Source organism: Canis lupus, chromosome 11, assembly GCF_003254725.2.
Source record: "Canis lupus dingo isolate Sandy chromosome 11, ASM325472v2, whole genome shotgun sequence".
In the NCBI taxonomy this organism is placed as follows: Eukaryota; Metazoa; Chordata; class Mammalia; order Carnivora; family Canidae; genus Canis; species Canis lupus.
In genome coordinates this window covers 20181388-20209139 of record NC_064253.1, presented here as the reverse complement: position 1 = coordinate 20209139, position 27752 = coordinate 20181388, and the positions used below count along the sequence as shown (strand labels likewise).

The window sequence follows — 27752 nt, the reverse complement described above, 5'->3', positions numbered from 1 at the left end:
GGCTTTTAGAAAGAGGATGAATATTGCGAACTGGAAGAAAGACAGTTCCCTGTCCACATGATAGATATAAAATGTATGATAAAAAGCATATGCTAGGATGTTGAAGTCTTTATGGGTACATGAAAAAACTAACTATATATAAAAAAAAAGAGAAAGAAAAAACTAACTATATTACCTGTATCTAATTTGTGTTGTTTTTCTTGTTTTTCCTGGTTTACTTGTTGAACAGTTCTATCCAAGTCTAGTCCTTGCAGCTTAGCTGCTTGTTGTGCAATTTTTCTTTCAACATCTTTAAGTTCCATCTTAAGAACAAAACAGTTATTTCCTTTAACAAACTTACATTATCATTATTTGGTATCTTTAAAAGTTGCTATTATTTTAAAATCTCAATTTGGCACCAATTTCAGATATAATTTTAACAAAGTTTAATAGGATAAAATGAATTTTAATAATTTAAATGATATAAATAATAGGAAACTAAAAATGAAAATGAATCACCATGAAACAGGTTTTATTTGACCTTCAACTACAATAAACTTACCTGGAACCTCTCCATAATTGTAATATCTGTCAGACAAACTTTAGCACTTTCTTCTTCAGGCATTATTGTGCCTAAGAGCGTTTCCTGTTCCTCTATGTCATTCTTTAAGCGCTGTATGTCTCTATTGACATTCTGCAGTTTGTTTCTTAATTCTGGTATTTCCTTTTCCTTCAAATCAATTATGCTTTGCCTTAACAGAGAACACAATTAAAAATAAGCTAACAAATAATAATAATTTTAAAAAAGCTCTCTAAAAAGCTCTCGAATGCTTTCTTATCATGAAATGAAGGTTATGTATTTTTGGCAAGAGTATCATTAAGTGACTGTATCCTCCTCAGGGCATCAGATCAGCGGTACATGATGTCATAATATCTTATTAACGGAGATGTTAATCTTATTCACTTGGTTAACATGGTGTTAAGCCAGGTTTTACCCACTATAAAGTTACTATTTTTGTCTTTGTTATTAATAACAATCCTAGGAATACATGGGGACTGTGTCAGTATCTTGTTTCTCTTCAAATTTTTGCCCACTGATTTTAGTATCCAATAATAGATTTTTCTCAAAACAATTAAATAGTCTCCCCCTACCCCCATGCTGATCCACGGGGGATATATTTCAAGACCCCTGGTGGATGCCGGAAATCATGGATAGCACCAAACATTATATTATTTTTTCTGCAATAGAATTTATAAACTAGGCACAGAGATTAACAACACTAATAATTAAACAATTATAACAATATACTGTAATAAAAGTTATGTGAATATGGTCTCTCTTGAAATATCTTGTACTGGGGCACCTGAGTAGCTCAGTTGTTTAAGTGTCTGGTGATTTCGGCTCAGGTCATGATCTCACAGATTGTGGGATCAAGCCCTGAATTGGAGAGTCTGTACTCCAAGTGAAGAGTCTACTTGAGATTCTCCCCTTCTATGCCTACCCCCACCCAAGTATGAATGCTCTCAAATAAATAAATATTAAAAATATCTTATTGTACTGTACCCTCCCTCCCTCTTGTGATGTTATATGGTAAGTTGCTTATATGATGATATGAAGCAAGGAAAATGATGTAGGCCTTGTGACTTCAAATTGGGCTACTGTTAACATGATGATATGTCAGGAGGACCATCTGCTTCTGGACCACAGTTGATCTCAGGTTAATGTAAAGAACAGAGAAGAAAACTGCAGGTAAGAAGGACTACTGTATTACTGTGATATTTGCCAAACTGAGAGATTTTCAATAAATTAACTGACTATACTGATCAAAAGTGTCAAGATCATGAAAGACAGACTGAAGCACTACTGAAGACTGCAGGAGCCTAGGGAGAAATAACAACTAGGTGCCAGGTGGGATCCTGGGCTGGGTCCTGAAATAGAAAAACAACATTAATGGAAAGACTGCTGAAATTCTAATATGCTTTGTAGTTTAGTTAACAGTGCCACACAAATGTTAATTTCTTTGTTTTGACAATTAACTTATGGTTCCATAAATTGTGAATATCAGGAAAAGCAAGGTGAAGGGTAGATGTGAATTCTCTGTATATTTTTGAAATTTTTCCGTACATCTAAAATGATTTCAAAACAAAAAGTTAAAAAAAATGATAGAAAGGAGACCACTCAGCCAACTGTTACACGTGTTTACAGTACAGAAGCTGTTAACCACTTTACTGCTGCTACTGTTGCAAATGGATTACAACTCCTGTGGCAGGTACTGGCTTCTTATCTATTATTGTTGACACCTCTGAAACAATAAAACTGATGTTTAATCTTAAAAAAAAGCTATCAACTGTACTTCTGAAAAATTCCAGAATTCTTAATTATAAATTAGTATGATGAATTAATTTCTAATGGAGTCTTATAATAAACTAAAGGAAAAACCAGAAACTCAAGGGTTTGCTCTTACATACTACTACTACTTAATGATTTTTAAAAAATCCACACCATGACCAAGAAATGCCAACCTAAAGTGGTCTTTGGCAACAGAAGACCTAGTTTGTTATGCCACTGAGATGAAAAAATGTCCTGAGTAAATATGAAGGTATGTAGATTATGAGTAGTTCCATACCCATGTTACTCCCTGAATCTTGTGATCATAGCCCAGAAGTTGATCTTAAAAAATGTTCCCAGTACCTAAAAAGTTACATAGCTATGATAGCCTAATGAAATCATTCACTTGAATGGGGACATCTTTGTGAAGAACTACATGCATCCATTCAGTTTTAGCCCTATCTTTACATCTTCACATACACACACAAAAAATCCTCTTATTGATGTGGTCCAGGGGTTTTTGACAATTTCTGGCAATTATCTATGATGCTAAACGCTAAAATAAGTATTATCAGAAAGAGAAAAGATGTTTCCCAAAAGAATAGGTTATTGAAATTAGGATGCTTTGGTTTTGTAAAATTTTCACAAACTCAGTTCATCTTTTTGTGACAGCATTCCTTTTCCAAGGGAATTTTATGTAAAAGAAACCAACACAGATATGGTTGGTTGAAAAATCAAAGAAATGGGGAAAAATACTTTTTATTTAACTGAGATTTGTAATAAACCTGATTCAGTATGAAGCAAAATGAGAAACAGGTATATTTTCATCTGAGATTTCATTCATGAAGGTGTTCTTAAACCTTTGGCCTTTAAATGGTTGGTGTTGGTGACCTTTGGCCTTTAAATGAAAATATTTTCCTCAGAGAGAGTAAGATGTGGCTCTTCACTAGCTCTTTGAGCTCACTTTCAATTACTTTTCCCTTTGGCCTCAGGGATTTTGTACTGCCTGGAATGTTCTTCTCCTGGACAAATGCATGGCTAGCTCCCTTACTTCTCTCAGGTCCACACTCAAATGCCACCTTCAACAGCAATTCCCCTCTCATCAATTCTCTACTTCCTTATCCTGCTGTATTTTTTTCCAAGGCATTCATTTACTTGTCCACTACTTATTTATTTTTCCAGTTCAGGTTATCTTACTTTGCATGTGACAATCAGAATGACATATGGGTGCCACTCTAGATACTGGGGTACTATATGGATTAAAGTTAGCCACAAATACTTTGACAGTCTTCTCGCTGAGAGGTGGAGTCTGTGTCCTCTCATGGAATCTTGGCAGGCTCTGTAACTCTGACAGAGACCAAGGGATAACAGCAGAAGTAACACTGTGCCAGTTTCTGGGCCTATGCCTTCAGATACTAGGAGCTTCGATTGCCTGTCTCTTGGACTACTTGCTCTTAGGATCCTTCATTTGGTAATCCAACCACTATGCTGTCAAAATCCCAAGACACATAGGCACTGTGTCTGACAGCCCCAGTTGCGTTCCCAGCCTGTAGTGTCACTGCAAGTCATTTGAGTAAGCCACCTTGAGCAATGGGTTTAGGAGGGTCTTGAGATGACTGCAGCCAACATCTGACTACAATCACATGAAAGACTCTACGAGGAACTACCCAGCTAAACCCAATTATCCCACGGACCCATGAAATATTCTAACAATGACTGTTGTGAGACATTAAGTTTTGAGGAGGTTTGTTACAAGCAATAAATAACTGGAACAGATATTGTAGCTCTCTCTTTTTTTTTTTTTTTTTTTTTTGTAGCTCTCATTTATTCAGCAAATACTTAGCAATGTTACAACACAGATCCTTAAGGAAGTACAACTATGAATAAGGAATGTACCTTACTCTGAGATGGGGAGCTTTGATGGCAAGCGTCATAAAGTATAATACAAAGCTGATTTCTGCTATTTATATTAGTATGACACAGAATGAAGCTCTCAATTCCTCTAAGTGCACTTTCTACCAACTTCAAATTTTATCTTTTCTTTTCCTTTTGTCTCCTTATCACATTCTCTCTATAGACCCCAATAATCTCATTTTCACCCTTTCAAGATTATAGAACTTATCTATTATTGCATAACAAAATATCCCAAAACTCAGTAGCCTAAAACAACAGCACTTATTTCAGGATCAGGAACAACCATATGGGTCCTCCTGACTCAGGCTGTTTCACTGAAATTCCAGTCAAGCTGTTCGCCAGCGGTGCAGTCACCTCAAGGCCTGACTCCTGGATAATCAGTGTCCAAATGGTACTTGTGGTGGAAGGCCTCAGGTCCTTGTCAAGTGGGGCCTTTCACAGGGAGACTCTCATGGCAGGTGGCTTCCCCCATATCCAAAAGAAAAGGAGAACAGGCAGCTGTACTGCCTTACCTAACTAACCTAATCTTGGAAGGGATATGCTATCACTTCTGTCATAATTTATTGGTTTCATAGACCCATCTGGGAACATGGGAGAAGACTATACAGGAGCATGAATACCGGGAGGGAGAGATCGATCACTGGGAATCATCTTGGAGGCTGGCTATCACAAAGCTTATCTTTGTAGCCTTTTCCTGAAATTCCTCTTCAGTTTTCCGGACAACATACTCTCTTAGCTTTTCTGCTTCTAGAGTTGTTCTCAGTCTTATCCATTCAATATATTAACATAAGATTAATTTCTTAAAACACATTTTTCATTAAATCCCCATCATCTATCAGTGAATGTTGTAAATAGGCCTGAACATATAACATAGCCCTATCTTCTCAACTTATGGGAATCAAACTCCCCAAATGATTCCTCTAACTCGAGATCACCTTTCTATTATAGCACACTCTCCTTCCCTTTACACACAGTGCTCTCATTTCTCTCTATACTTGCCTTCTGTTAACTGAGTCAAATCAACTTCCCTACATTTTATTTTTTATTTTTAGAAGATTTTGTTTATTTGAGGGAGAGCCAGCATGCGTGTGGGGGTGGAGGGGCAGAGGAAGAAGCAGACACCCTGCTGAGCAAGGAGCTCAAAGTGGGGCTTGATCCCAGAGTCCTGGGATCATGATCTGAGCTGAAGGCAGACACTTAACTGACTGAGCCACTCAGGTGCCCCCTGCTTCTTTTTAAAGATTTTATTTATTTGAGAAAGTGAGAGCACAAGCTGAGAGAGCAACAGAGGGAGAGGGAGAAGCAGGATCCCTGCAGAGCAAGGAGCCCAATGTGGGGCTTAATCCCAGGACCCCACGGATCATGACCTGAGCTGAAGGCAGACATTTAACCAACTGAGTCACCCAGGTGCCCTCAAATTTCCTTATGCTTTACATTCCCCTCCCATATGTTCTCAAAATCTTATTCTCATTCTGTAGTCTTCTAGCTTCTCTCCTCTTAACTAATGCATTTGTCTGAACCAATTAAGAACTTAAGTGCAGCTTTCTAAATATTCAATTCGGAGAGCTTGTCTCCTTACATAGACCATCAGCCCCTTGAAGATTGTGTCATTTTGGTCTCTGTGACCAATCTCTGCTCTATGTTGTGGAAGACACCAAGGCATCATCACATACTTTTCTGACTTGATTTTATTTATAAATAGGCCATCATATGAATTTCTTGAATAAGTGAGGGAAAAATAAACAAAATCATGATGACTCATTCTTCTTGAAAGTGGAAAAGACATACAAACATAGTTTAAAGTTTGTCTGTTGGGGGAGGTTTTCAGTATTTTAATTCTTTTGATGAATTGAGAAAGTGAGAGATCAGCCAACAGGTCTGTATCTGTCAAAATTTATGCCCTCAAGCCAAGTCTCAGAAATTAACACATACATACACACAAACAAAAAACAGTAGAAATTATAACTGCTCTATGACTAGTTTAAGAAGTCTACTTTTACATAATTTTTTTCTTTTTTAAAAAATTTTTATTTACTTATTTGAAACAGAGAGAGAGAAAAAGAGAGAGAGAGAACACAAGCAGGGGAGAAGGGCAGAGGGAGAAGCAGACTCCCCGCTGAGCAGAGAGCTGGATGTGAGGCTCAATCCCAGGACCCTGAGATTATGATCTGAGCCAAAGGCAGATGCCTAACTTACTGAGCCACCCAGGCACCCCAATAATTGCCTTTTTTCTTCTTTTTTTTTAAAGGATTTTATTTATTTATTTGACAGAGAAAGAAAGCACAAGCAGAAGGAATGGCAAACAGAGGGAGAAGGAACAGGAGGCTCCCTGCTGAGTAGAGAGCCCCACTTGGGGCTTGATCCCAGGACTCCAGGACCATGATCCAAGCCGAAGGCATATGCCCAACTGACTGAGCCACCCAAGGGCCCCACTTTTCCTTATAAGATAAATAACATGAGATGGGACACACTGGTTCAGAATCTTGACTTGTACTTTTATTCATCTAACCCACTGTGGAACACCTACCATATGCCAGGGACTGGATGGGTACCTTTTACAGTGCTGCTGTTCATGTACAGTAATGGTAAATCCCTATTCTTACCTCATAGGGACAAGTCCCAGCATTTCATCACGCCGCTTTTCTTTTTTCTTTAGTTCTGATTCTGTTGACTTGAGTTTATCTGGAGCAAGCCGCAGCTTAGACTGCAAATCACTGATGACTTCCTGTAATTCAGCTTCTGTTTGAAAAACCCTCTGACAGACAGGGCAACATGACTGGTTTTCATCCGTTAGCTGAGTAATGAATTGAGAGTAAACTGCTGTAGCTCCAGCTAGCATGGCTAATTTTAAGAAAATACATAAATTACCAGTGAGAAGAATACACAATATAGTTTTGTCATTATGGTTCTATCTTTGATATATGATTATTCATCATTTATAAACATACAATGAAAAAAATAAAAATTCTGTTATTTACATATTCTTTGAAAGGGGACAATATAGTCAGATTTGTATAAATTACTTTCTGATAACACACAAAAACCATCACAAAATTTTGGAGCATATTGTGTGCCAGAAACTGTTCTAAGAGCTTTATACTATAATCTCATTTTCTCTTCTTTAACATCCTGAGTAGTAGGTAATTATATCCTCTGAAGAAAAGGAATGATTTTCTGAAGAAAAGAATCTGAAGAATCTGAATCTAAGAAAAGGAATGATTTGGTAATTTGCCCAAAGCCACAAAGTCAGTAAGTTGTAGAACCGGGACTGAAACTTAAGACCTTGTTTCTAGAACCAAGTTTTTAAAACTCTCATCCTTCATAATAACCTGTGAGTGAAAATTTACGAGTCAAAGTGCCTTGATAACATAAAGATGGTAACTTACCTCGCTGTTTTGAGGATTTTTCAATTTCTTCTTTAAGCCTATCTAAATCACTTTCAAAGTCCTGGCTACCACAAACATCAAACAGCTTGTCTTCATAACTGGACAACTGCTCTTCTTTCCTTTTTAGTTCATTATTTATATGATTTTTATTTTGCTCAGCCGAAGCTAGTTCTTTGCTAAAATAAGAATATGGATTACAATTTTACAACATGAGAAATGAGTTTGAAAAGTCTAAGTAGATACAAAACAAAATCTGCCAATAAGTATTTCAAATGTTTGCTGTGACTAAGTATTTTTTTTGAGAAGTCAAAGCAACAGTCCATTTCTGCCTGAACTCTACCCCAAAGACAGTGATCGCCTTCCAAACCTGGTCGTTAACCTACTCCCAGACAAATGTGTGTAGGCAAAACTGTGTGATTTCTGGGGGTTCATGTCTTAGATCTCAGGTTAGGAACCTCAGCAAGAATATGCCTGCTGGGCAGCCCTGATGGCTCAGCGGTTTAGTGCTGCCTTCAGCCCGGGGCCTGGTCCTGGAGACCTGGGATTGAGTCCCGCTTTGGGCTCCCTGAATGAAGCCTGCTTCTCCCTATGCCTGTGTTTCTGCCTTTCTCTCTCTGTGTCTCATGAATAAATAAATAAATAAAATCTTAAAAAAAAAAAAAAAGAATATGCTTGCTGGACATACTGGAGAGAGAGAAGAGAAAGGGAGAACATTCTCTTAATTCCCTTTGAACCTTTCACTATCACTTCCCTTCACTCCTGAAAGAACTATAGGATACACTTCCCTTACACTTACAGGATACAAAGAATACACTTCCCTTCACTCCTGTAAGACCTTTATCCCTTCCTTTTTTTTTTTTTTAATATTTATTTATTTATGATAGTCACAGAGAGAGAGAGAGAGAGGCAAAGACCTAGGCAGAGGGAGAAGCAGGCTCCATGCACCGGGGGCCCGACGTGAGATTCGATCCCGGGTCTCCAGGATCGCGCCCTGGGCCAAAGGCAGGCGCCAAACTGCTGCGCCACCCAGGGATCCCCCTTCCTTTTTTTAAAAAAAGATTTTATTTATTTATTCATGATAGACATACATAGAGAGAGAGAGAGAGAGGCAAGCAGAGACACAAGCAGAGGAAGAAGAAGCAGGCTCCATGCCGGGAGCCTGACGTGGGACTCGATCCCAGGACTCCAGGATCATGCCCTGGGCCAAAGGCAGGCGCTAAACTGCTGAGCCACCCAGGGATCCCACTTCATCCCTTCCTTGTTGCTGTCATCTACTTATGACATTATCCATTCCCTTTCATTCATCAAAGACCTTGCTCAATAGTATAATTCATCTCCACTACAACTCCTAAAATTATCCTAGCCAACCTCCATACCAATATAGATGAGGGTTTGCAGGTTATGATGCACTAGGCAAGTCATTATGAAGTCAATATAATGGATCATATTCAGCATATATTTAAAAATGAGACAATAAAATACATTGGAACAGACTACCCATGGTTAGGACACAAACTATTTTGAGAAACTTATTTCAGATTAATGTGTATAAGTCCATGTGTGCTACATCTTGATACTTTCCATTATGAGTCACAGTAAAAATATGGCAAAAATAAAGGTGATGCTTTGGCCATCCCAGCCACTGAGCAATGGTTGTCAACATCACTATCTTAGCACCTAACACTCCTGACCCCCTCCTTGAAGGTCTATTTTCTCAAGATGTCAAGAACTACTCCTGTCTGGCTCCCTCCAGCTCCCTGAATTCTAGTTTCCTTCACTTTCTCCTCTTGCTTTGCTTACCAACAGTAAATGTTTTTCTCTTTTCTTCATATAACCCCTTTAAGATGATACAGTCTATACTAATGATTCCAATTATTAGTCATTCACAAAGCAACAACTTCCAATCTCCTGAACTTCAAGCTCTAATATTCTATTCCCTAATAGACATTTCCGTAAGAAACACAAACATGGCCAAAAGTGAATTCGTGATCTTCTCAAATACCTGTATTGAATTTTTGACTCTCTTGACACTTTGAGTGCAAAGTGACAACAGAATAAAGTGATCACTTTATTGTGGTAAAAACCAAATTATATAAACTTTACCATCTTGATCATTTTTAAGTATACAGTGCAGTAGCATTAACTATATCACATTGTTGTGCTATACATCTCTGAAACTTTTACATCTTGTAAAAACTGAAACTCTGTAACCATTGAACAACAATTCCCTTTTCCCCCTTTCCATACTTCTTAGCAACCATCATTCTACTGTTTTCAAGAGTTTGACTTCTTTGGGTATCTCACATAAGTGGAATCATGCAGTATTTGTCCTTTTGTAACTAGATTATTTCACTTAGCAAAAATATCTTCAAAGTTCACCCAATTAGTGCACGACAGGATTTCCACCCCCCAACCCTCAGTAAGCTTTACACTCAATGTGGGGCTTGAACTCACAACCTGGAGAGCAAGAGTCACATGCCCAACTGAATGAGCTAGCCAGGCACCCCAGGATTTCCTTCTTTTTTAAAGCTGAGTAATATATACACAAATATCCACCAAATCTTTATCCATTCATCATCTGGCTGCTGACACTAATGCTGTAATGAACATGGATTTGCAAAAATCTCTTCAAGATCATGTTTTCGATGCTTTTGTATACTCAGAAATGGGATTGCTGCAATATCTGGTACTTTATTTTTATTTTTTTTAAGATCCTCCATTTTCTCTATAACCTATATCATTTCATATTCCCGCTAACAATGCACAAAGGTTCCAGTTTCTCAACATCCTCACCAATACTTACTTTCTGGTTTTTCTTTTTTGGTAGTGGCCTTCCTAAACTGGTGTGAAGTGATATATCATGTGGTTTTCATCTGTATTTCCCTGATGACTCAAGTACTTTTTCATATACTTACTGGCCATTTGTATATGGTCTTTGGAGAATGGGAAAAATTCTTTGCCCATTTTTTAATGCAATTATTTGTTTTTGTGTTGGTGAATTACAGGAGTTCTTTACATATTCTAGGTAATTATCACTTATTAGATAAATGGTTTGAATATTTTCTCCTATTCTGTCAGCTGCCCTTTCCATAATTGTTTCCTTGCTGTGTAGAAATTTTTAAGTTTAACATAGTCGCATTTATCTATTTTTGCTTTTGCTGCCTATGCTTTTCATGTCAGGTCCAAGAAAATATTTGTCAATTTCAATATAATGAAGCCTTCCCCCTAAATTTTCTACCATTAGTTTTACAGTGTCAAGTGTTGCTTTTTGTAAAGGAGAATTTTAATCCTCTCATTAAATTCTGCAAACTTTTAAGGAACAAAAGGCCCAAATCAATTTCAACATTTCACTTGATTTATAAAATACAGAAGAACCAAAGTCAATTAACACAAAACATACCAGTTTATAACAATAAATAATAAAACAACTAAAGCAATGAAAAATAAAAACATGAGATAAGGGATCTATAGTACATCTTCAAATGTTACAACTACTTACTTCAATTTGGCCAGTCTGTCCCTGGTCTGATTAATTTCTTTTGATTTACTATGAAGCCAGTCTTCAAGCTGTTTTTTGTTGGGAAAATATCCTAACAATGAAGTTAATTCATCACTGTGTCGAGATTTTATTTTTCTAATTTGTTCATCTTTGTCAGCCTACAGAAAAAAAAAATTTTTAAAATAAAGTCCAAGATTTTACACATTGTATCAAGAACAAAAATAAATTTTAATTTACAAATCTGAGATCAAGAGTTACATCCTCTACCGACTAAGCCAGCTAGGTGGCTCAGAACAAAATAAATTTTAGACTGATTAAAATTCTAGGCTTAAAAAATAAAACAATAGAATGCAAGAAGAAAATAAAAAAACGTCTTGAAGTTTCACAGTGGGAATTGCCTTTCCGTGCCATAAGAGAAAAGAGTCTGACAATATATAAAAAGTAAAATTTCTGTATGATATATAATAAAAATTAATAGCAATGGGCATGTGTATATACACTTCTGTATTATTAATTTTTGTAATCAGAAAACAGTTCTGCTCCGAAGTCTTTTTTATAGAGTATTAAGCTCACTTAACTCCTAAAATACATTGCCAGCACCACCTAAACACTTCAAAGTGCATCTATTATGAATGTAAATTATTTTAAATACCAGAAAGTATAATTAGAACAAAAAGAAAGTCATACTTTGTCTTTGGTCAGCATTTCCATCTGGGTGCGTGTTGTTGTATGATGGTTTAACTGTTCCATCTCCTGGTCCAATTTACGCAGGGTCCTGTCTAGGTCTGCTTTCTCGTTTTGAAGGCTTATTACTTCTGTTTTTAGAACTTCTACATTGCTGTTTTTCTCAGCCTTGCTTAGCTCACGTTCCTTATTAATAATTCAAACACACAAGTTTATATGTTTTGTGTTAAAATAAAGACAAAATGTATTAGAAATCAACTATTCACCAGAATTACCAAAATATTACTGTTTGCCCTTATCCAAGAAGAGAAAAAGCATAAGAAATAAGATTTTTAAAGAAATTCTTATAAAGTTATCTTACTAGGTTATAATGGTAGAAAATTAGTTAATAAATCTTGGAAGGACAAACAGGAGGGAAAAGTGAGAATTTAGTGTAAAACTGAGAAAAATATACCTACATATACAGTTTAGTGACCCTTTAGTTGGTAATTATTTATCAAGTACCCATGTAACTCATTACATTGCTTGGCATGTAGAAACCATAAAATAGTGTAATACGGTCTCTGACCAATGCTTTGCCATCACAAGGCAATATTGTGACAAACTGCTAAACTGACAAAAATGTATGGTAGATGGTACAGAGCAAATAGAAATGTTTACTTATATTATCAAGATGGGATCTGAGAGGGAGATTAGCCAAGCTTTAGGATGCCCACTTTGGTGGCAGAAATGTGAAGGAAGGGGACAGATTAGAAATGAGGAAGAGGGGATCCCTGGGTGGCGCAGTGGTTTAGCGCCTGCCTTTGACCCAGGGCGCGATCCTGGAGACCTGGGATCGAATCCCACGTCAGGCTCCCGGTGCATGGAGCCTGCTTCTCTCTCTGCCTGTGTCTCTGCCTCTCTCTCTCTGTGTCTATCATGAATAAATAAATAAAATCTTTAAAAAAAAAAAAAAAAAAAAAAAAAAAAAAAAAAAAAGAAATGAGGAAGAGAAACTTGGAAATTCATGAAAAGAAGAGATGGTCTAAGAAAATTTCTACCACACACAAAGTGAGAACATGTCAAGAATCATATAAAATCTACAGTGTTTGGAACCTAGAGGGAAAATACTTTTTTTAACTTAGGTAAGTGTTTCTTAGCCAAGGTACTCATAACAATCACCTGGTTTTGTTGGGAACACATTTTTCTTTTTTCTATTTATTTGTTTATTTATTTATTTTTAAAGATTGTGTTCATTTATTCACGAGAGACACAGAGAGAGGCAGAGATATAGGTAGAGGGAGAAGCAGGTTCCCTGTGGGGAGTCTGATGCGGGACTCAATCCCAGGAGCCCAGGATCACGACCTGAGCCAAAGGCAGATGCTCAACCACTGAGCCACCCAGGCACCCCACGTTTTTTTTTCTTTTAAAGATTTTACTTATTACAGAGAGAGAGAGAGAACATGCATGAGCAAGGAAAGGGCCAGAGGGAGCAGCAGATTCCTCGCTGAGTGGGGAACCTGACATGGGACTCAATCCCAGGACCCTGGGATCCTGACCTGAGTTGAAGGCAGATGCTCAAGTAACTGAGTCACCTAGGCACCCCTGGAACACATATTTCTATTCCCCAATCTAGAGATTTTGATTAACAAGGTCTGAGGTAAGGTTTAAGCATAAGTCTTTTTTAAAAGCTTCGGAAGTGATTCTAATTTTCAATCCACCTAGTTCCAGAATCAAAGAGTTGGTATGATTAAATATTCAGATGTTTTCATTTTGTATGAGATTCATAGACAAGGTTGACATTTTTATTGAAATGCCATAATCTTAACGATTAGCAATAGGCAATATACCTCAGAATATAAGATTCTAAACATTTGATATCTTAAAATTAATAGATTACTCAAATAATATCTTACAGCTTTTGAGAGCTCCTGGTCCAGTTCAAGAATCCTGTCTGAAGATCCTTCCAACTGCTGTAATTCATACTTCACATTTCTCAGCTCATTCTGCTTCTTACTTAGGATTTCTGATTTTAGCTCAATTATTCTTCCCAGTCCAGTTTTCTTATCCCTTATCTCATCTATCTGTTCTTGTTTCAGAGTCTCTTTTTCTGCAAAGTCATTCTACATATGAGAAGAATGAGCATTAACAATTTTTTTCACTGAACAATTTATTAATAAAGTTTCTTAAATGCAAAATTAACACATGCACACTAAGGAAAATATAGCAAAGTAAAAAATATAATGACTATCAACCAGAGAGAATTATTAGTAACTACGAGCAAACTTTTTCTTTATAATCACCTTTAAAAAGAAAATTTGGAAGACAAATACTGTATGATCTCACTTATATATGGAATTTAAAAACAAACCCAAAAAACAAAAAAACTCATAGAAAGATTAGATTTGTGGTCATCAGAGGCAAAAGGCGAGAGGAGAGAGAATTGAAGGACAGTGGTCAAAAGGTTCAAATTTCCAGTTATAAGATTAGTAGGTACTATGGATATAATGTATACCATGAGGACTACAGCTAACACTGCTGTATAATACATAGAAAAGTTGTTAAGGAAGTACATCCTAAGAGTCTCATCACAAGGTAAATATTCTTTTATTGTAACTACATGAGGAAATGGGTATTAGTTGAACCTATTGTGGTAATCATTTCACAATATATGTAAATCAGTCCATCATGACATATGCCTTAAGCATATAGAGTGGTATATTTTTTTAAATTTATTTTTTATTGGTGTTCAATTTGCCAACATATAGAATAACACCCAGTGCTCATCCCGTCAAGTGCCCACCTCAGTGCCCATCACCCAGTCACCCCCACGCCCCACCCACCTCCCTTTCTACCACCCCTTGTTCATTCCCAGAGTTAGGAGTCTCTCATGTTCTGTCTCCCTTTCTGATATTTCTAGAGTTGTATATGTTAATTATTTCTCAGTAAAACTGGAAAAAGAGAAAAGAAATTTAACTTAAAATCAAATTTAAAACATAGCCTGTATTTTCTTCATATTTTTATCCTTAAAAAAACTGAGGACAAACATTATATGGTCTCATTCATTTGGGGAATATAAATAATAGTGAAAGGGAATAGAAGAGAAGGGAGAAGAAATGGGTAGGAAATATCAGTAAGGGAGACAGAACATGAAGACTCCTAACTCTGGGAAATGAACTAGGGGTGGTGGAAGGGGAGGAGGGCAGGGGGTGGGGGTGAATGGGTGACGGGCACTTGAGGGGGGCACTTGACGGGATGAGCACTGGGTGTTATTCTGTATGTTGGCAAATTGAACACCAATAAAAAATAAATTTATTATTAAAAAAAAAAACTGAGGAAAGTTGCTTCCATAAAGTTTTGTTCTATCTCATATAGATTATATCCTAACACTAACCTGAAAATCTGACAAAACTCATTTTGTCAGAGGTCCACCCAAAAATTAAAACTATAATATCACTAGAGAATCTGACACAAACAAAAGAATATAGAAGCATTTACCATCAGTTGGCTGGCAATTTCTGCTTCCCTTTCTTGCCTCTCTCTCACAAGTTTGTGAAAATTTTTAATATGTCTTTCACTGAATGGTCCACGCTCAAAGCCGTCCAATTCTAGCTGTGTTGCCAAAGATTGAATTAATGAATCTCTAGCTCGGATATGTTCTTGATGCCGATCTGCTTGTAGCTGTAGACGACCTTTAAAAAACACAACCATAATGATTCTATTTTCAACTGGTTTTTTTAAAAATGAAAAAACCTGGGGATCCCTGGGTGGCACAGTGGTTTGGCGCCTGCCTTTGGCCCAGGGCGCGATCCTGGAGACCCGGGATCGAGTCCCACATCGGGCTCCCGGTGCATGGAGCCTGCTTCTCCCTCTGCCTGTGTCTCTGCCTCTCTCTCTCTCTCTCTCTCTCTGTGACTATCATAAATAAATAAAAAAAATTAAAAAAATTTAAAAACCTGTACATTCATATGCAGCTATAAAAAAAAACAAAACACAACAGAATCTCTTATAGCCTTTACCCAGATCTCCTCATTGGTAAATGTGGTATTGTGACATAATAAGAAATACATATTTGGTCTTTGTCCCTGCCTAACACAAAACAACCAAAACTCTTAGAATTTCTGAGTGATACAGGTGAAAAGAGCATCTTTTGTTATTCATTTTAAGTCCTTTTCAGCCATACTTGAGTTTATTCTAATGAGGTGACTCTTAAAAGGATGAGAGCTGGTTGTCAAAAGAACTATGTGATTATAGAGTAGGAATTTTCAGTATCCACCTTCTCAACTCTACAGAGCAGCTGAAGATTAATTCAATCACCAATGATTTATCCAACCATGCCTATATAATGGAACTTTCCCATAAAAACCCTGAACAACAGTGTTCAGAGAGCTTTCAGGGTGGTGAGAACACATCAAGGTACTGGTTCATGACTCCAGACAATTAGTCTCAAGAGCTGAATTCTGTCTGCTGAGAATTGGAGAATTAAATTACTTGGTATGGAAAAACCCACACATCTGGTGTCAGAATTGTTGTGAGCAGAAAAACAGGCTGCCGCCTCCGTTCCCGCGCAGGCCCCGGGGGCGCCGACGGCCCGGCCCAAAAAAAAGAAAAACAGTATTTCCTTTAGTAATATTTTGTAATACTATAGCATAATTTCACAGTCAGATAGATATTGACACTGATACAATTCATCAGTTTTATTAGATTTCCCCAGTGTTACTTTTATCTGCTTGTGCATATTAAGTTCTATATGACAGTGAACATAATACAGTTCAAATACCACAATAAACTTTTGTAACCATAAGGTTTTATAACTGTAACCATACTTGTTACTTTTTTTTACCTTTTTTTTTTTTTTAATAAAAACTTTATTTGAGAGACAGAGAGAGAGAGAGAGAGCAAGCACAAACAGGGGGAGGTAGAGGGAGAGGGAGAAGCAGGCTGTCCACTGAGCAGGGAGTCCAATGTGGGGCTCAATTCCAGGACCCTGGAATCATGTCCTGAACCAAAGGCAGACGCTTAACTGACTGAGCCACTCTGGTACTCCTGTTTTTTGCCCTTGTCCCTTTTATAACCATAACCATACTAAACCTCCTGCCCCTCCTCCTACTCAGTAACCCTGGCAATCACTTATCTGTCCTCTGCTTCTAAAATTCTGACATTTCAAAAAAGTTATATAAATGAAAACATACTGTAAAAGCCATCTTTTGAGATTGTCTTTTTTCACTCAGCATAATTTCCTGGAGATTCATCATTCATGCAGAAAATGCAAAGTTGGAAAAAAGACCAAGTTAACATTTTGTCCTACCCTGCTCAACAAGCAGTTCTGATTTTTCCTGATTGAGAAGCCTTGATTCTTTATTTAACTTTTCCAGTTCACGCTGACAGTCTACCAGTCTCCTTTCTTTCTCCCTTACTGTTCTCTGGTGATTGTGATATAAGTCATTTAGTTGCTCATCAGTCCCTTGAAAAACCTGTGTAGAGAACCAAAATAAAGAGCTTTATTGAATAAATAGAAGTTATCACTCTAAGGTACAAAATATGAAACAAAGCTTATTCAAAATCCTTTCTTTTAACACATACATGGAAGTCACACAAACATCAAGATTTGTATTTTTTCCGAAATATGAGTGGCAAATGGATTCAAATAAGGCTCATTATAATAATCTCAAAATTCTGAAGGAGAATAAAATTCTACCACCACAAACCTTTTCCATTTTCTGTTCCAGTTCACTATTATCTTTCTCCATTTGCTTCTTTCGGCTATCCAAGGCTTTAATTTCATTGTCAAGTCTCATTATTTTAGAGAGATTTTGTTCAATTTCTTTTAGACGATTCTGAAAATAAACCAATACTCTACATAAATTTCACTACAGTTTATAGTGGAAATGAATGAAAAGAATAAAGATGTCCTGGGCTAGATACTTAGTAAAAGTGATCTCTCTCATTTAATGCTAATAATGCTGTAAGTTATAGGAGGCACTGAGAAACTGAGGATCAGAGACATTAAATAATTTGCACAACTTCTCAGAGCTACTAAAAAAAAATCAGTAATTAAAACACCACTTCTAGCTCCAAAGCCCATGTCCTACCCTCAACACCTCCCACAAAAGTCATTCATTCACTGGGTAGAGTCACATTATGTAAAGTACCACATTATAAAAACTTAATCTTTAACAGGCTCATTTATTTAAAAAAAAAAACAAAACTACTGAGTGGGCGAGAAACTCATCATGAGTCACAAGTGCATTCTGAGGCTGAAGGCAAAATTTAGACAGAAAACTATATTTTGATTCAAAGTCTGCTCAAGCGCAGAGAATTCTGAGCAAGTGAAGTGTGACAGATGATCTCACTGGCCTGCTTCCAGGGACAGTTGGTTGCCTGATCTCCTAGGAATACTTAAAACCAGGCTCAGAGTGTTCTTTCCTTGGACTGACACTGAGGATACTCTTCTAATGTTTGCCTCTACAATTCCAAGGCTGACCAATTCCTCTTCTGAGAAGGGGTGCCTGGGTGGCTATGTCGGTTAAATGTCTGACTCAGTTTCAGCTCAGGTCATGATCTCCCAGTTGTGGGATCGAGCCCCAATCAGGCTCTGTGCTCAGTCTGCTTCAGATTCTCTCTCCCTCTCCTCCATACTCTTGTTCTTAGTCTCATTCATATAAAATAAATAATAAAATAATAAAATAAAATAAAAAATAAAAAATAAAAAATAAAATAAAATAAAATAAAATTAAATTAAATTCTGGGGAGGAAAAAAACCCTAATTTTAAAAACTGCCACACTAGTAGAGTGCTTTTATATCAACTTTAGCTTTCACTGGTGTACCTAAATACACCCTTAATTTCAATGTCATTTAATAAAGTTATAGTAATACCATATCTTGTGATTTGTATATTAACATGTAGCATGTAATCACCATAAAAACAGGAACTTTGTTTAGTAATGCATCCCCACACATGAAATTGGTGCTATGTTATTAGCTAAATCAAAGGAATAATTTTACCGATTATAATTCATAGCTATCATTGCATCAATGCCTACTATATTGAAGACATTGTTTAAGATGCTGCTATACATTCACTCTAACCCTTACGAGACTACTAGCTAAATAGGAGACTTGGAGGACTCAATGTGCATGAAGTCACATTCTTAATAATGTGAGGTAAGATTGGAGGCAGGGTGGTGTCGCTGCTAACACTATAGGCTCTGGGTACTGGAACAAGGTAAATCTCAACTTTATCTTGCACCATATAAAAAATTAACCTGAAATTGAGCATATACTTAAATGTAAGAATGCAAACTATAAAACAGAGAAGAAAATTTTTGTGATTTTGGGTCAGGCAAAGATTTCCAATTAGGAAACCAAACAAACTGTATGAGGAAAAAAGGATAAACTTGATTTCATCAAAATTAAAAACTGCTGCTCTTGGAAAAGCAGTTAATAAAATACAGTATTTGCAAAACACATACATGATAAGGGCCTATATCCACAAAAAAAGAAATCCCACAGCCAAATAAAAGACAAAAATCCCATTTGAAATAGGCAAATAGGGGATTCCTGGGTGGCTCAGCAGTTTAGTGCCTGCCTTTGGCTCAGGGCGTGATCCTGGAGACCTGGGATTGAGTCCCATGTCGGGCTCCCCGCATGGAGCCTGCTTCTCCCTCTGCCTGTGTCTCTGCCTCTCTCTCTGTATCGTAAATAAATAAATCTTAAAAAAAAAAAAAAGAAATAGGCAAATATCTGAATGATACTTAGCAAAGAAGATATGGCAAACACATAAAAAGACACTTAACATCTATAAGCATTAGAAAAAAAATAAATAAAAATTATGATAAAAAAAAAAACATTTGCAGATACTACCATGCTATAATGGCTACAATAAAAAAGACTGAAAATACTAAATAGTGTGAAGGATGAAGAGCAACTTCACTCTTATATGTTGTTAGCAGGACTACAAAATGGTACAATCACTTTGAAAAGTAGTTTGGCAGCTCATAAGGTTAAACATACACTTACCATACAACCTAGCAACCTACCACTAGGAAGTTACCCAAGAAATTTGAAAAGATATCTTGAAAAGCCTGTATACCAAGTTTATAGCAATTTTATTCCTAATAGCTAGAAGCTGGAGAGAGACTATTATCCATCAACTAGGGAATGAAAAAATTATAATATATCCACACAATTTATCCTCAACAGTAAAAATAAATTAACTACTCATACATGCAATACAGGTAAGTTAAAAAGATTTAAAAGATTATGCTAAAAACCAGAAACAAAATGCTATCTAATACATGATTCCATTTATATGACATTCTAGAAAAGGCAAAACTATGACTTAACAAATCAGTGGTGGGATCCCTGGGTGGCGCAGCGGTTTAGCGCCTGCCTTTGGCCCAGGGCGCGATCCTGGTAGACCCGGGATCGAATCCCACGTCGGGCTCTCGGTGCATGGAGCCTACTTCTCCCTCTGCCTATGTCTCTGCCTCTCTCTCTCTCTGTGTGTGACTATCATAAATAAATAAAAATTAAAAAAAAAAAAAAAAAGAAATTAAAAAAAAAAAAAAAAAAAAAAAAAGAACAAATCAGTGGTTACCAAGAGCTGAGAGTAGAGGGAGGGGACGACAAACAAACTTCAGAGAACTTTTTTGGGATAATGTGAATGCTCTATATCTTAACTGTAGTGATGGTTATGCTACCGTATGCATTTGCCTAAACTATCAAATTACGTACTTTGCAAAAGGTGGATTTTACTATATGTGAATTGTTTTTCAATAAATCTGACTTAAAAAAATATGGACTTAGGATTTAGTGAAATCTGGACTCAAATTCTGGTTTCACACCATAGGAACATCTGTGCAATGTGAACATCTGTGCCTCAGTTTTCTTGCCTATAAAATCTCATAGGATTACTACAGGGCTTATTACACAGTGCATTTTAAAGCACTCTTATCCGTGACTAGCATATCATAGACACTCAACGAATGGGACCATTCATATCACTTGTGAAAAAAATTCTGTGTTCTGAAAAATGTCTTTTGAGCAGTTTAACAAAGAGACCAGACTGATTCTTAAAAGCCCTGGATATTAACACCTCAGCTATGGTACTACACTCAGAAACTTGTCAGCTTCTATTACTGTCTTTTGTTGGCATTAACCTTATCTGGGCTTGGATCTATTTTGACACCTCTAGTGACTTCATTCCTTAAATCCAGCCAGTCCACCATATCCTGAATATCATTTCTTTGAAATCTGTTTTTTTTTTTTCTCAATTTTCATTCCAGTGTAGTTCACATACAGTGTTATATGTATATGTGTTTCTGTTCAGTCCCTGCAGCACAAAACCCAGGTTCTATTCCCAGAGCACACCACCTGGTAAAAGAAGCCAGGACAAATACAAAGACAACACAAAATGTAGCAGTATTTAAAGCTTAGGTGTTAGTGTGAAATGAGACCATGAGCAAGTTCAGGTATCCAAGAACCATGAACTTATGTGTGGAAGAATACACAAACAGGCCAGAGGGTATTTTTTGAATTCAAAAACAAGTTTCCCAAGGCGTTTCCACTGAAGGCAAAGAAGGGCCAAGGTCAGGACAGATTGTGGTGGGATGAGAATAAAGCAGTATGACAGAATTCCTAAAGAAAGAGGGAATCTATAAAAAATGAGAAGCATGAATGCAGTATTGAAATGAAGCGGGCTTCTAGAGGACTCCTGGGAAGGTGATCGGACTCAAACTTTATGTTTAGTTCCACGAAGGAAAGAAACCTTGTACGTTAGAGCTAAAACCAAACCAAACAAAAACTTTGAAATCAACCACTTAATAAATATTTTCTGAACCACCTGCTATGTGCCAGACACTGGGATAGGCTATGAGGACTCAGAGAATAAAAATTAAACCCAGGGAGAACTAATCAAAACTAAACACAAATAAAGAAACAATATATATATATGTAAGTGATGAATCACTAAATTCTACTCCTGAAAGCAACATTACAGTATATGCTAATTAACTAGAATTTGAATAAAAACTTGAAAAAAAAAAAAGAAACAATACCTCACTATTTGTTACAGCCTTAGTTAGAATCCTGGCACCACTCAGCAAATGCCAGTTGTTATCTGTTTGCCATATCTTGATATTCATTCCTTTACAATGTTGTTTCTACCAAATGGATTTTCTTGATACTGTTTAAGAAAAGTTTGTTTTTCACTGCCTCTCCATCTCTAATTACCCACTTATTCATAGTCAACAAAATCATATCCCCAATTCATTCCTCTCTGGCCAACTCAGACAGAAATTCTCTTTCTTATTCCTTAGAGGTCTTACACCTGTCTCTCTCTGCTGTATGTGTGCCTTTCTAACCAGTCTGCTCCTAAAGAAGGTAAAATGTGTTCCAGTATCTTGGGAATTACCACACAATATCTATACACGGTAATCAGATAGCTCATTCTAAAATATCATTCTTACTTTCATACTTTCATTTTTCACTTATCATTCATACTTTATCATTCTTTTGTCTATTAAACTAAATTCTAAACCCAATGGTTCTCCATAATCTGACTGCAATTCCCTCTCACTCATTTTACCCTGGTTTACTTAACCCAGGCTCTTCCTCACATGATCCTGTTTAATAAACTGTATGTGTGAATACAGACATATAAAAATGTAGATGTAAATACATTTATACTGTATATATACATAAAAAGAAAAACTGCAGGTAGCCTGTATCTGGAAGGTCAGAAATGAGGAGTAGGAAGATTATCTCTTACTTTTCAACTCATATTTTTTCCATAATTTTTTTCACTGTGAGCATATTAGTTTTAAAAGAAAAAAAATACAAACATACATAAAATGCCTTCTACTCAAGTCAGTTTGATTTTTCCCCATTTTTTAAGGAAGAGTTCAGCCATCTCTCCTCCTTTGAAGGCTTTGTGACCAATTTCTATTCAAGACCATCCCCCTCTTTTCTAACAGCTTTATTGAGATAGAATTCACATATCATTAAATTCACCTGTTTAAAGTGTACTGATTTTCAATGCTTGTTAGTATATTCATAGAATCGTGCAACCATTACCATAACCGAATCTTAGGATGTTTCAACTTCCAAAAGAGAAACTGTGTCAATTAGCAATCACTGTTCATTCCATTCTACCGTCTACCCAATGCAATCATTAATGTATTTTCTGTCTCTATAGTTTGCCTATTTTGGACGTTTCAAATAAATGGAATCACATGACATACAGTCTTGTGTAATTGGCTTCTTTCAATTAGTGTGTTTTTGAGGTTCTTGCCTGTTGCAGCATGTATCAGAACTTCATTCCTTTTTATGGCTGAATAATATTTCAATGTAAGGTTATGCCACATTTTATTTAGCTAACGGTTTCCATTTTTTGGCTATTATGAATAATGCTGCTATGAACATCCCTATACAAGTTTTTTTTGTAGATAAATTTTTTTAAGTTCTCTTGGGTGTAAGATTCTCAGGAGCAAAAATGCTGGATCAGGGATCCCTGGGTGGCGCAGCAGTTTGGCGCCTGCCTTTGGCCCAGGGCGTGATCCTGGAGACTCGGGATCGAATCCCACATCGGGCTCCCGGTGCATGGAGCCTGCTTCTCCCTCTGCCTGTGTCTCTGCCTCTGTCTCTCTCTCTGTGTGACTATCATAAATAAATAAAAAAATTTTTAAAAAATGCTGGATCATATGTTAACTCTATGTTTAACATTTCAAGGAATTGCTTAACTGTTTTCCAATGAGAATGCACTATTTTACATTCCCACCACCATATATGAGGGTTCCAATTTCTCCCTATCCTTATCGACACTATTGTATGTCTTTTTGATTTACAGCTATTCCAGTGGGTGTGAAGTAGTATCTTACTGTGGCTTTGGTTTGTATGTTTGTGATGAATAATGGTGTCAAATTTCATGTGTTTTTGGACAGATATATACCTTCTTTAGAAAAATATCTATTTAGATCCTTTGTACATTTTCAAATTGTTATTTTTTTTATTACTGAGTTATGAAGAGTTTCTTACATATTCCGGGAAAAAGTCCCTTTTTAGATAGATGACTGGCAATTATTTTTTCCCATTTTGTGTCTTTTTGCTTTCCTGATGATATAGTTTGCAGAGCAAGTTTTTTTTTTTTTATTTTGAGGAAGTCCTATTTATCCATTTTTCTTTTCTTACTTGTGCTACAGCCACCACACCTTTTGGCTCCTAAAGAATCTATATTTTAAACTATATTATTTGCATAGCTCTTTAAATTACTCCTCTGTGATCCTAACTATCTTCTTAAAAAGTATCCTTGTTTCTCCAAATAGATTTTAAGTTCTTTAAAAGCAAGGTCCAAAGTTTTGGCCTCTTCATCCCCAAGAGCAACTGCACAGTGCTATGCAAAAAACAATATTCACTAAATAATGCAATAATGTCAATGGATACTGAGAATCAAAATCAAAGCTTTTCTAGTTTACAATCCAAAAATCTGTATCAGGCAGTTGGAGGATGGCAATGAAATAGGAGGACCCTAGGCTCACCTCATCCCACAAATACAAGTAGATAACTATTAAATCATCTTACGTACCCCAGAAGTCTATCTGAAGACTGGCAGAACAAACTCCACAGCTAAAGGTAGAGAAGAGGTGACACTGAAGAAGGTAGGAAGTGTAGAGATGTGGTTTGGGAGAAAAGGGATTATGAGCCCTGGGTGAGGAGGGAGCTGCAGTTGCAGAGAAGAGTGAGGAAACAGACTAACATACAGGGTAGCACACAGGGAAAATGGATCCCCAGAGCGATCGGCTTAGAAAGCGAAGAGGGCCTGAATTTTTTGAGTTCTTGCAAGCAGCCTGGAGTTTCAAAGTGTTTGACTCTAGGAAAGCTCAGAGAGCCATGAGGCTGCTCTTGGAGAAAATGCTGGACAAACAGCCAGTAGTCATATACCGTGGAAAGAGCAATCTAAAGAACACCTGGGGCACACAGTGGGGAGGTTAGTTGTTCATCTCAGAACATGTCCTAAAGAGGCAATGTTCATTCAGGGATTGGTCCAGAAACAAAGGAATTGGCATTTCCCTCCCCAGCCCTCAGGGCCATCTGTAGGAACCAGCAGAGCCCTGACACTCAATACCTAACTTATACCAAGCTACACACAGCCTCCACACTCTAGTGGAACCTCCGGTCCTTGTCACACTCATCTCAGTCCCAATGTAGCAGGTCTCCTCCCCCAAAACACTGGCCCAAATCTCTGCCAACACCCCATCTCCCAACTTGGGAGTTTTGCAAAGCTTCAGTTCTAGTGGCGGTGGTGACAGATCTCATTTCACAAGCAGATCAGAGTACACCTAGTTAAAACATGCCACAATCAGGCCAGGGACCCACCATTGCCCACAATAGGCAAAGACAGCCTCTGCAGATGACTGACTGGCTTGAAGGATAAAGCAGCCAGGACACAAAAGGAGATCACATGAAGCATACATAGGAGATGCTCCCAGAAGGGTCAGGCCCCATAGAACAGGGGACACTATATGGCAGGGCACTACAGGACCTCTTCTTCATAAAGCCATTACTCTCAGAAATAGGAAACATAGCTGACTTTCCTGACACACAGAAACAGGCAGAGAGATAGACAAAAATGAGAAGACAGAGATATTTCTCCCAAATCTAAGAAGAGGACAAGGCCACAGCTAAGGATCTAAGTGAAACAGATATAAATAATATGCCTCTTGGGAGAATTTAAATAAATGATCATAAGGATATGCACTGGACTTGAGAAAAGAAGAAAAGACAATAGTGAGACCATTAACACAGAGTTAATGAATAACATAAGCAAATATAAAGAGCTCAATAAATGAAATGAGAGGGGCACCTGAATGGCTCAGTAGTTGACATCTGCCTTCAGCCCAGGGCGTGATCCTGGAGTCCCAGCATTGAGTCCCACACTGGGCTCCCTGCATGGAGCCTGCTTCTCCCTCTGCCTATGTCTGTGCCTCTCTTTGTGTGTCTCTCATGAATAAATAAATAAAATCTTTAAAAAAATAAATAAATGAAATGAGAAACACATTGATGGAATGAATAGCAGGCTGGAAGAAACAGAGGAAAGATATAGTAACCTAGAAGAGAGGTTAATGGAAAGTCACCCAACTGAACAAAATGGAGAAAAAAGAATTATGCAAAATGAGAACAGGCTTTGGGAACTCAGTGATGCCACCAAACATAATAATAGTTGTATTATAAGAGTCTTAGAAGAAGAGAGAGAAAATGCGGCAGATAATTTATATGAAGAAATAATAGCTGAAAACTTCCTTAATTTGAGGAAGGAAATAGATATCCAGATTCAGGAGGCACAGAGACCCCAAACAAAATCAGTAAAAGCAGATTCACATCATAGTATATACTGTAATTAAAAAGGCAAAATATTTGAAGCATCAAGATGAAAAGAAGACACTTATATACAAAGGAAACCCCTTAAGGGTATCTATCATCTGACTTCTGAGCAGAAACTTTCCAAGCCAGAAAGGAGTGGCATGATATATTTAAAGAGCTGAATGGGAAAAGTCTATAGCCAAGAATACTCTATCCAGAAAGGCTATCATTTAGAATAGGAGATCAAAAATTTCCCTGACAAGTAAAAACTAAAGGAGTTCATGATCACTAACTCAGCCCACTGCAATAAATATTAAAGGGGGACTCTGTGTGTGGAAAGGAGAGCCCAAAATGACAATATGAAGATAGGAAACACAAATCAAGAAAAATGACTGTTTCTGTAAAAAAACCACTCAAGAAATCCACAAAATAAAAACTGTAAAGTATTATGTCATATACCTAAAATGTAGGGAGGAAAAAAGTAAATGGGTTTAAACTTAAATGACCATCAACTTAACATAGGCTACTATATGTAGAAGAGATTATATACAAATCTAATGGTAACCTAACGGTAACAAATCAAAAACCACTAATAAATATGCAAAGAATAATGAGAAAGAAATCGACATATATCACTAAAGAAAGCCAGTAAATATGAAAGAGATAAAGACAGAAAGTATCAGAGAAAATCTTCAGAAACAACCATAAGACAATAAAATGGCAATAAATACATATTTATCAATAATTACCTTGAATGTAAATGGACTAAATGTTCCAATCAAAGACAAAGGGTTACAGGATGGAGATAAAAAAAAAAAAAAAAAAAAAGACCTATACCAGAGCCTCGTTTTATTTCATTTTTTGAAAGATTTTATTTATTTATTTGAGAGCGAACAAGCAGTGGTGAGGGGCAGAATGAGAGAAAAGGAGAAGCAGACTCTGTTGGGCAGGAAGCCCGATGAGGTCTCAATTCCAGGACCCAGTGAGCATAATCTGAGCCAAAGGCAGATGCTCAACCAACTGAGCCACCCAGGCGTCACCAGAGGCTCATTTTAGGCCCAAAGGCAGGGGCTGCCTGGGTGGCTCAGTGGCTGAGCAACTGCCTTTGGCTCAGGGCATGATCTCCTTCTGGGGATCAACTCCTATACTGGGCCCCCTATAGGGAACCTGCTTCTCTCTCTGTGTCTGCCTCTCTCTGTCTTTCATGAATAAATACAATCTAAAAAAAAAAAAAAAAAGAATTAGACCTAGAGGCAGTTGCAGGGATCCCTGGGTAGCTCAGCGATTTAACGCCTGCCTTGGCCCAGGGCATGATCCTGGAGACCCGTGATCAAGTCCCATGTCGGGCTCCCTGCGTGGAGCCTGCCTCTCCCTCTATCTGTGTCTCTGCCTCTTTCTCTCTCTTCTCTCTCTCTCCCTCTCTGTGTGTGTGTGTGTGTCTATCATGAATGAATAAATAAAATCTTTAAAAAAAAAAAATAAAGGCAGTTGCAGATTGAAAGTGAGGGGATAGAGAAACACTGATCACACAATTGAATGTTAAAAGGAAGCTGGGGTAGCTGTACTTATATTGGACAAAATAGGCTTTAAGACAAACACTATAACAAGAGAAAAAGATACTAT

General features: G+C 37.2%; 1 protein-coding gene across 7 annotated transcripts in view; it reads right to left on the bottom strand.

Annotated features, from left to right (window-relative positions):
• Positions 1-27752, bottom strand: part of RAD50 (RAD50 double strand break repair protein) — a 230493-nt gene that overhangs the window by 37168 nt on the left and 165573 nt on the right. For all 7 annotated transcript variants that reach the window (XR_007413960.1, XM_035696870.2, XM_049116046.1 and 4 more), the window contains 10 exons: positions 17479-17607; positions 17079-17244; positions 15269-15462; positions 13687-13893; positions 11795-11977; positions 11108-11265; positions 7609-7784; positions 6826-7063; positions 542-731; positions 176-302 (listed from right to left, as the gene is read on the bottom strand). Coding sequence is in view for 6 of the 7 variants with exons in the window: in XM_035696870.2 (XP_035552763.1) it covers positions 176-302; positions 542-731; positions 6826-7063; positions 7609-7784; positions 11108-11265; positions 11795-11977; positions 13687-13893; positions 15269-15462; positions 17079-17244; positions 17479-17607 (1768 nt within the window). In the remaining variant the exon portion in view is untranslated. The remainder of the gene's footprint in view (positions 1-175; positions 303-541; positions 732-6825; positions 7064-7608; positions 7785-11107; positions 11266-11794; positions 11978-13686; positions 13894-15268; positions 15463-17078; positions 17245-17478; positions 17608-27752) is intronic.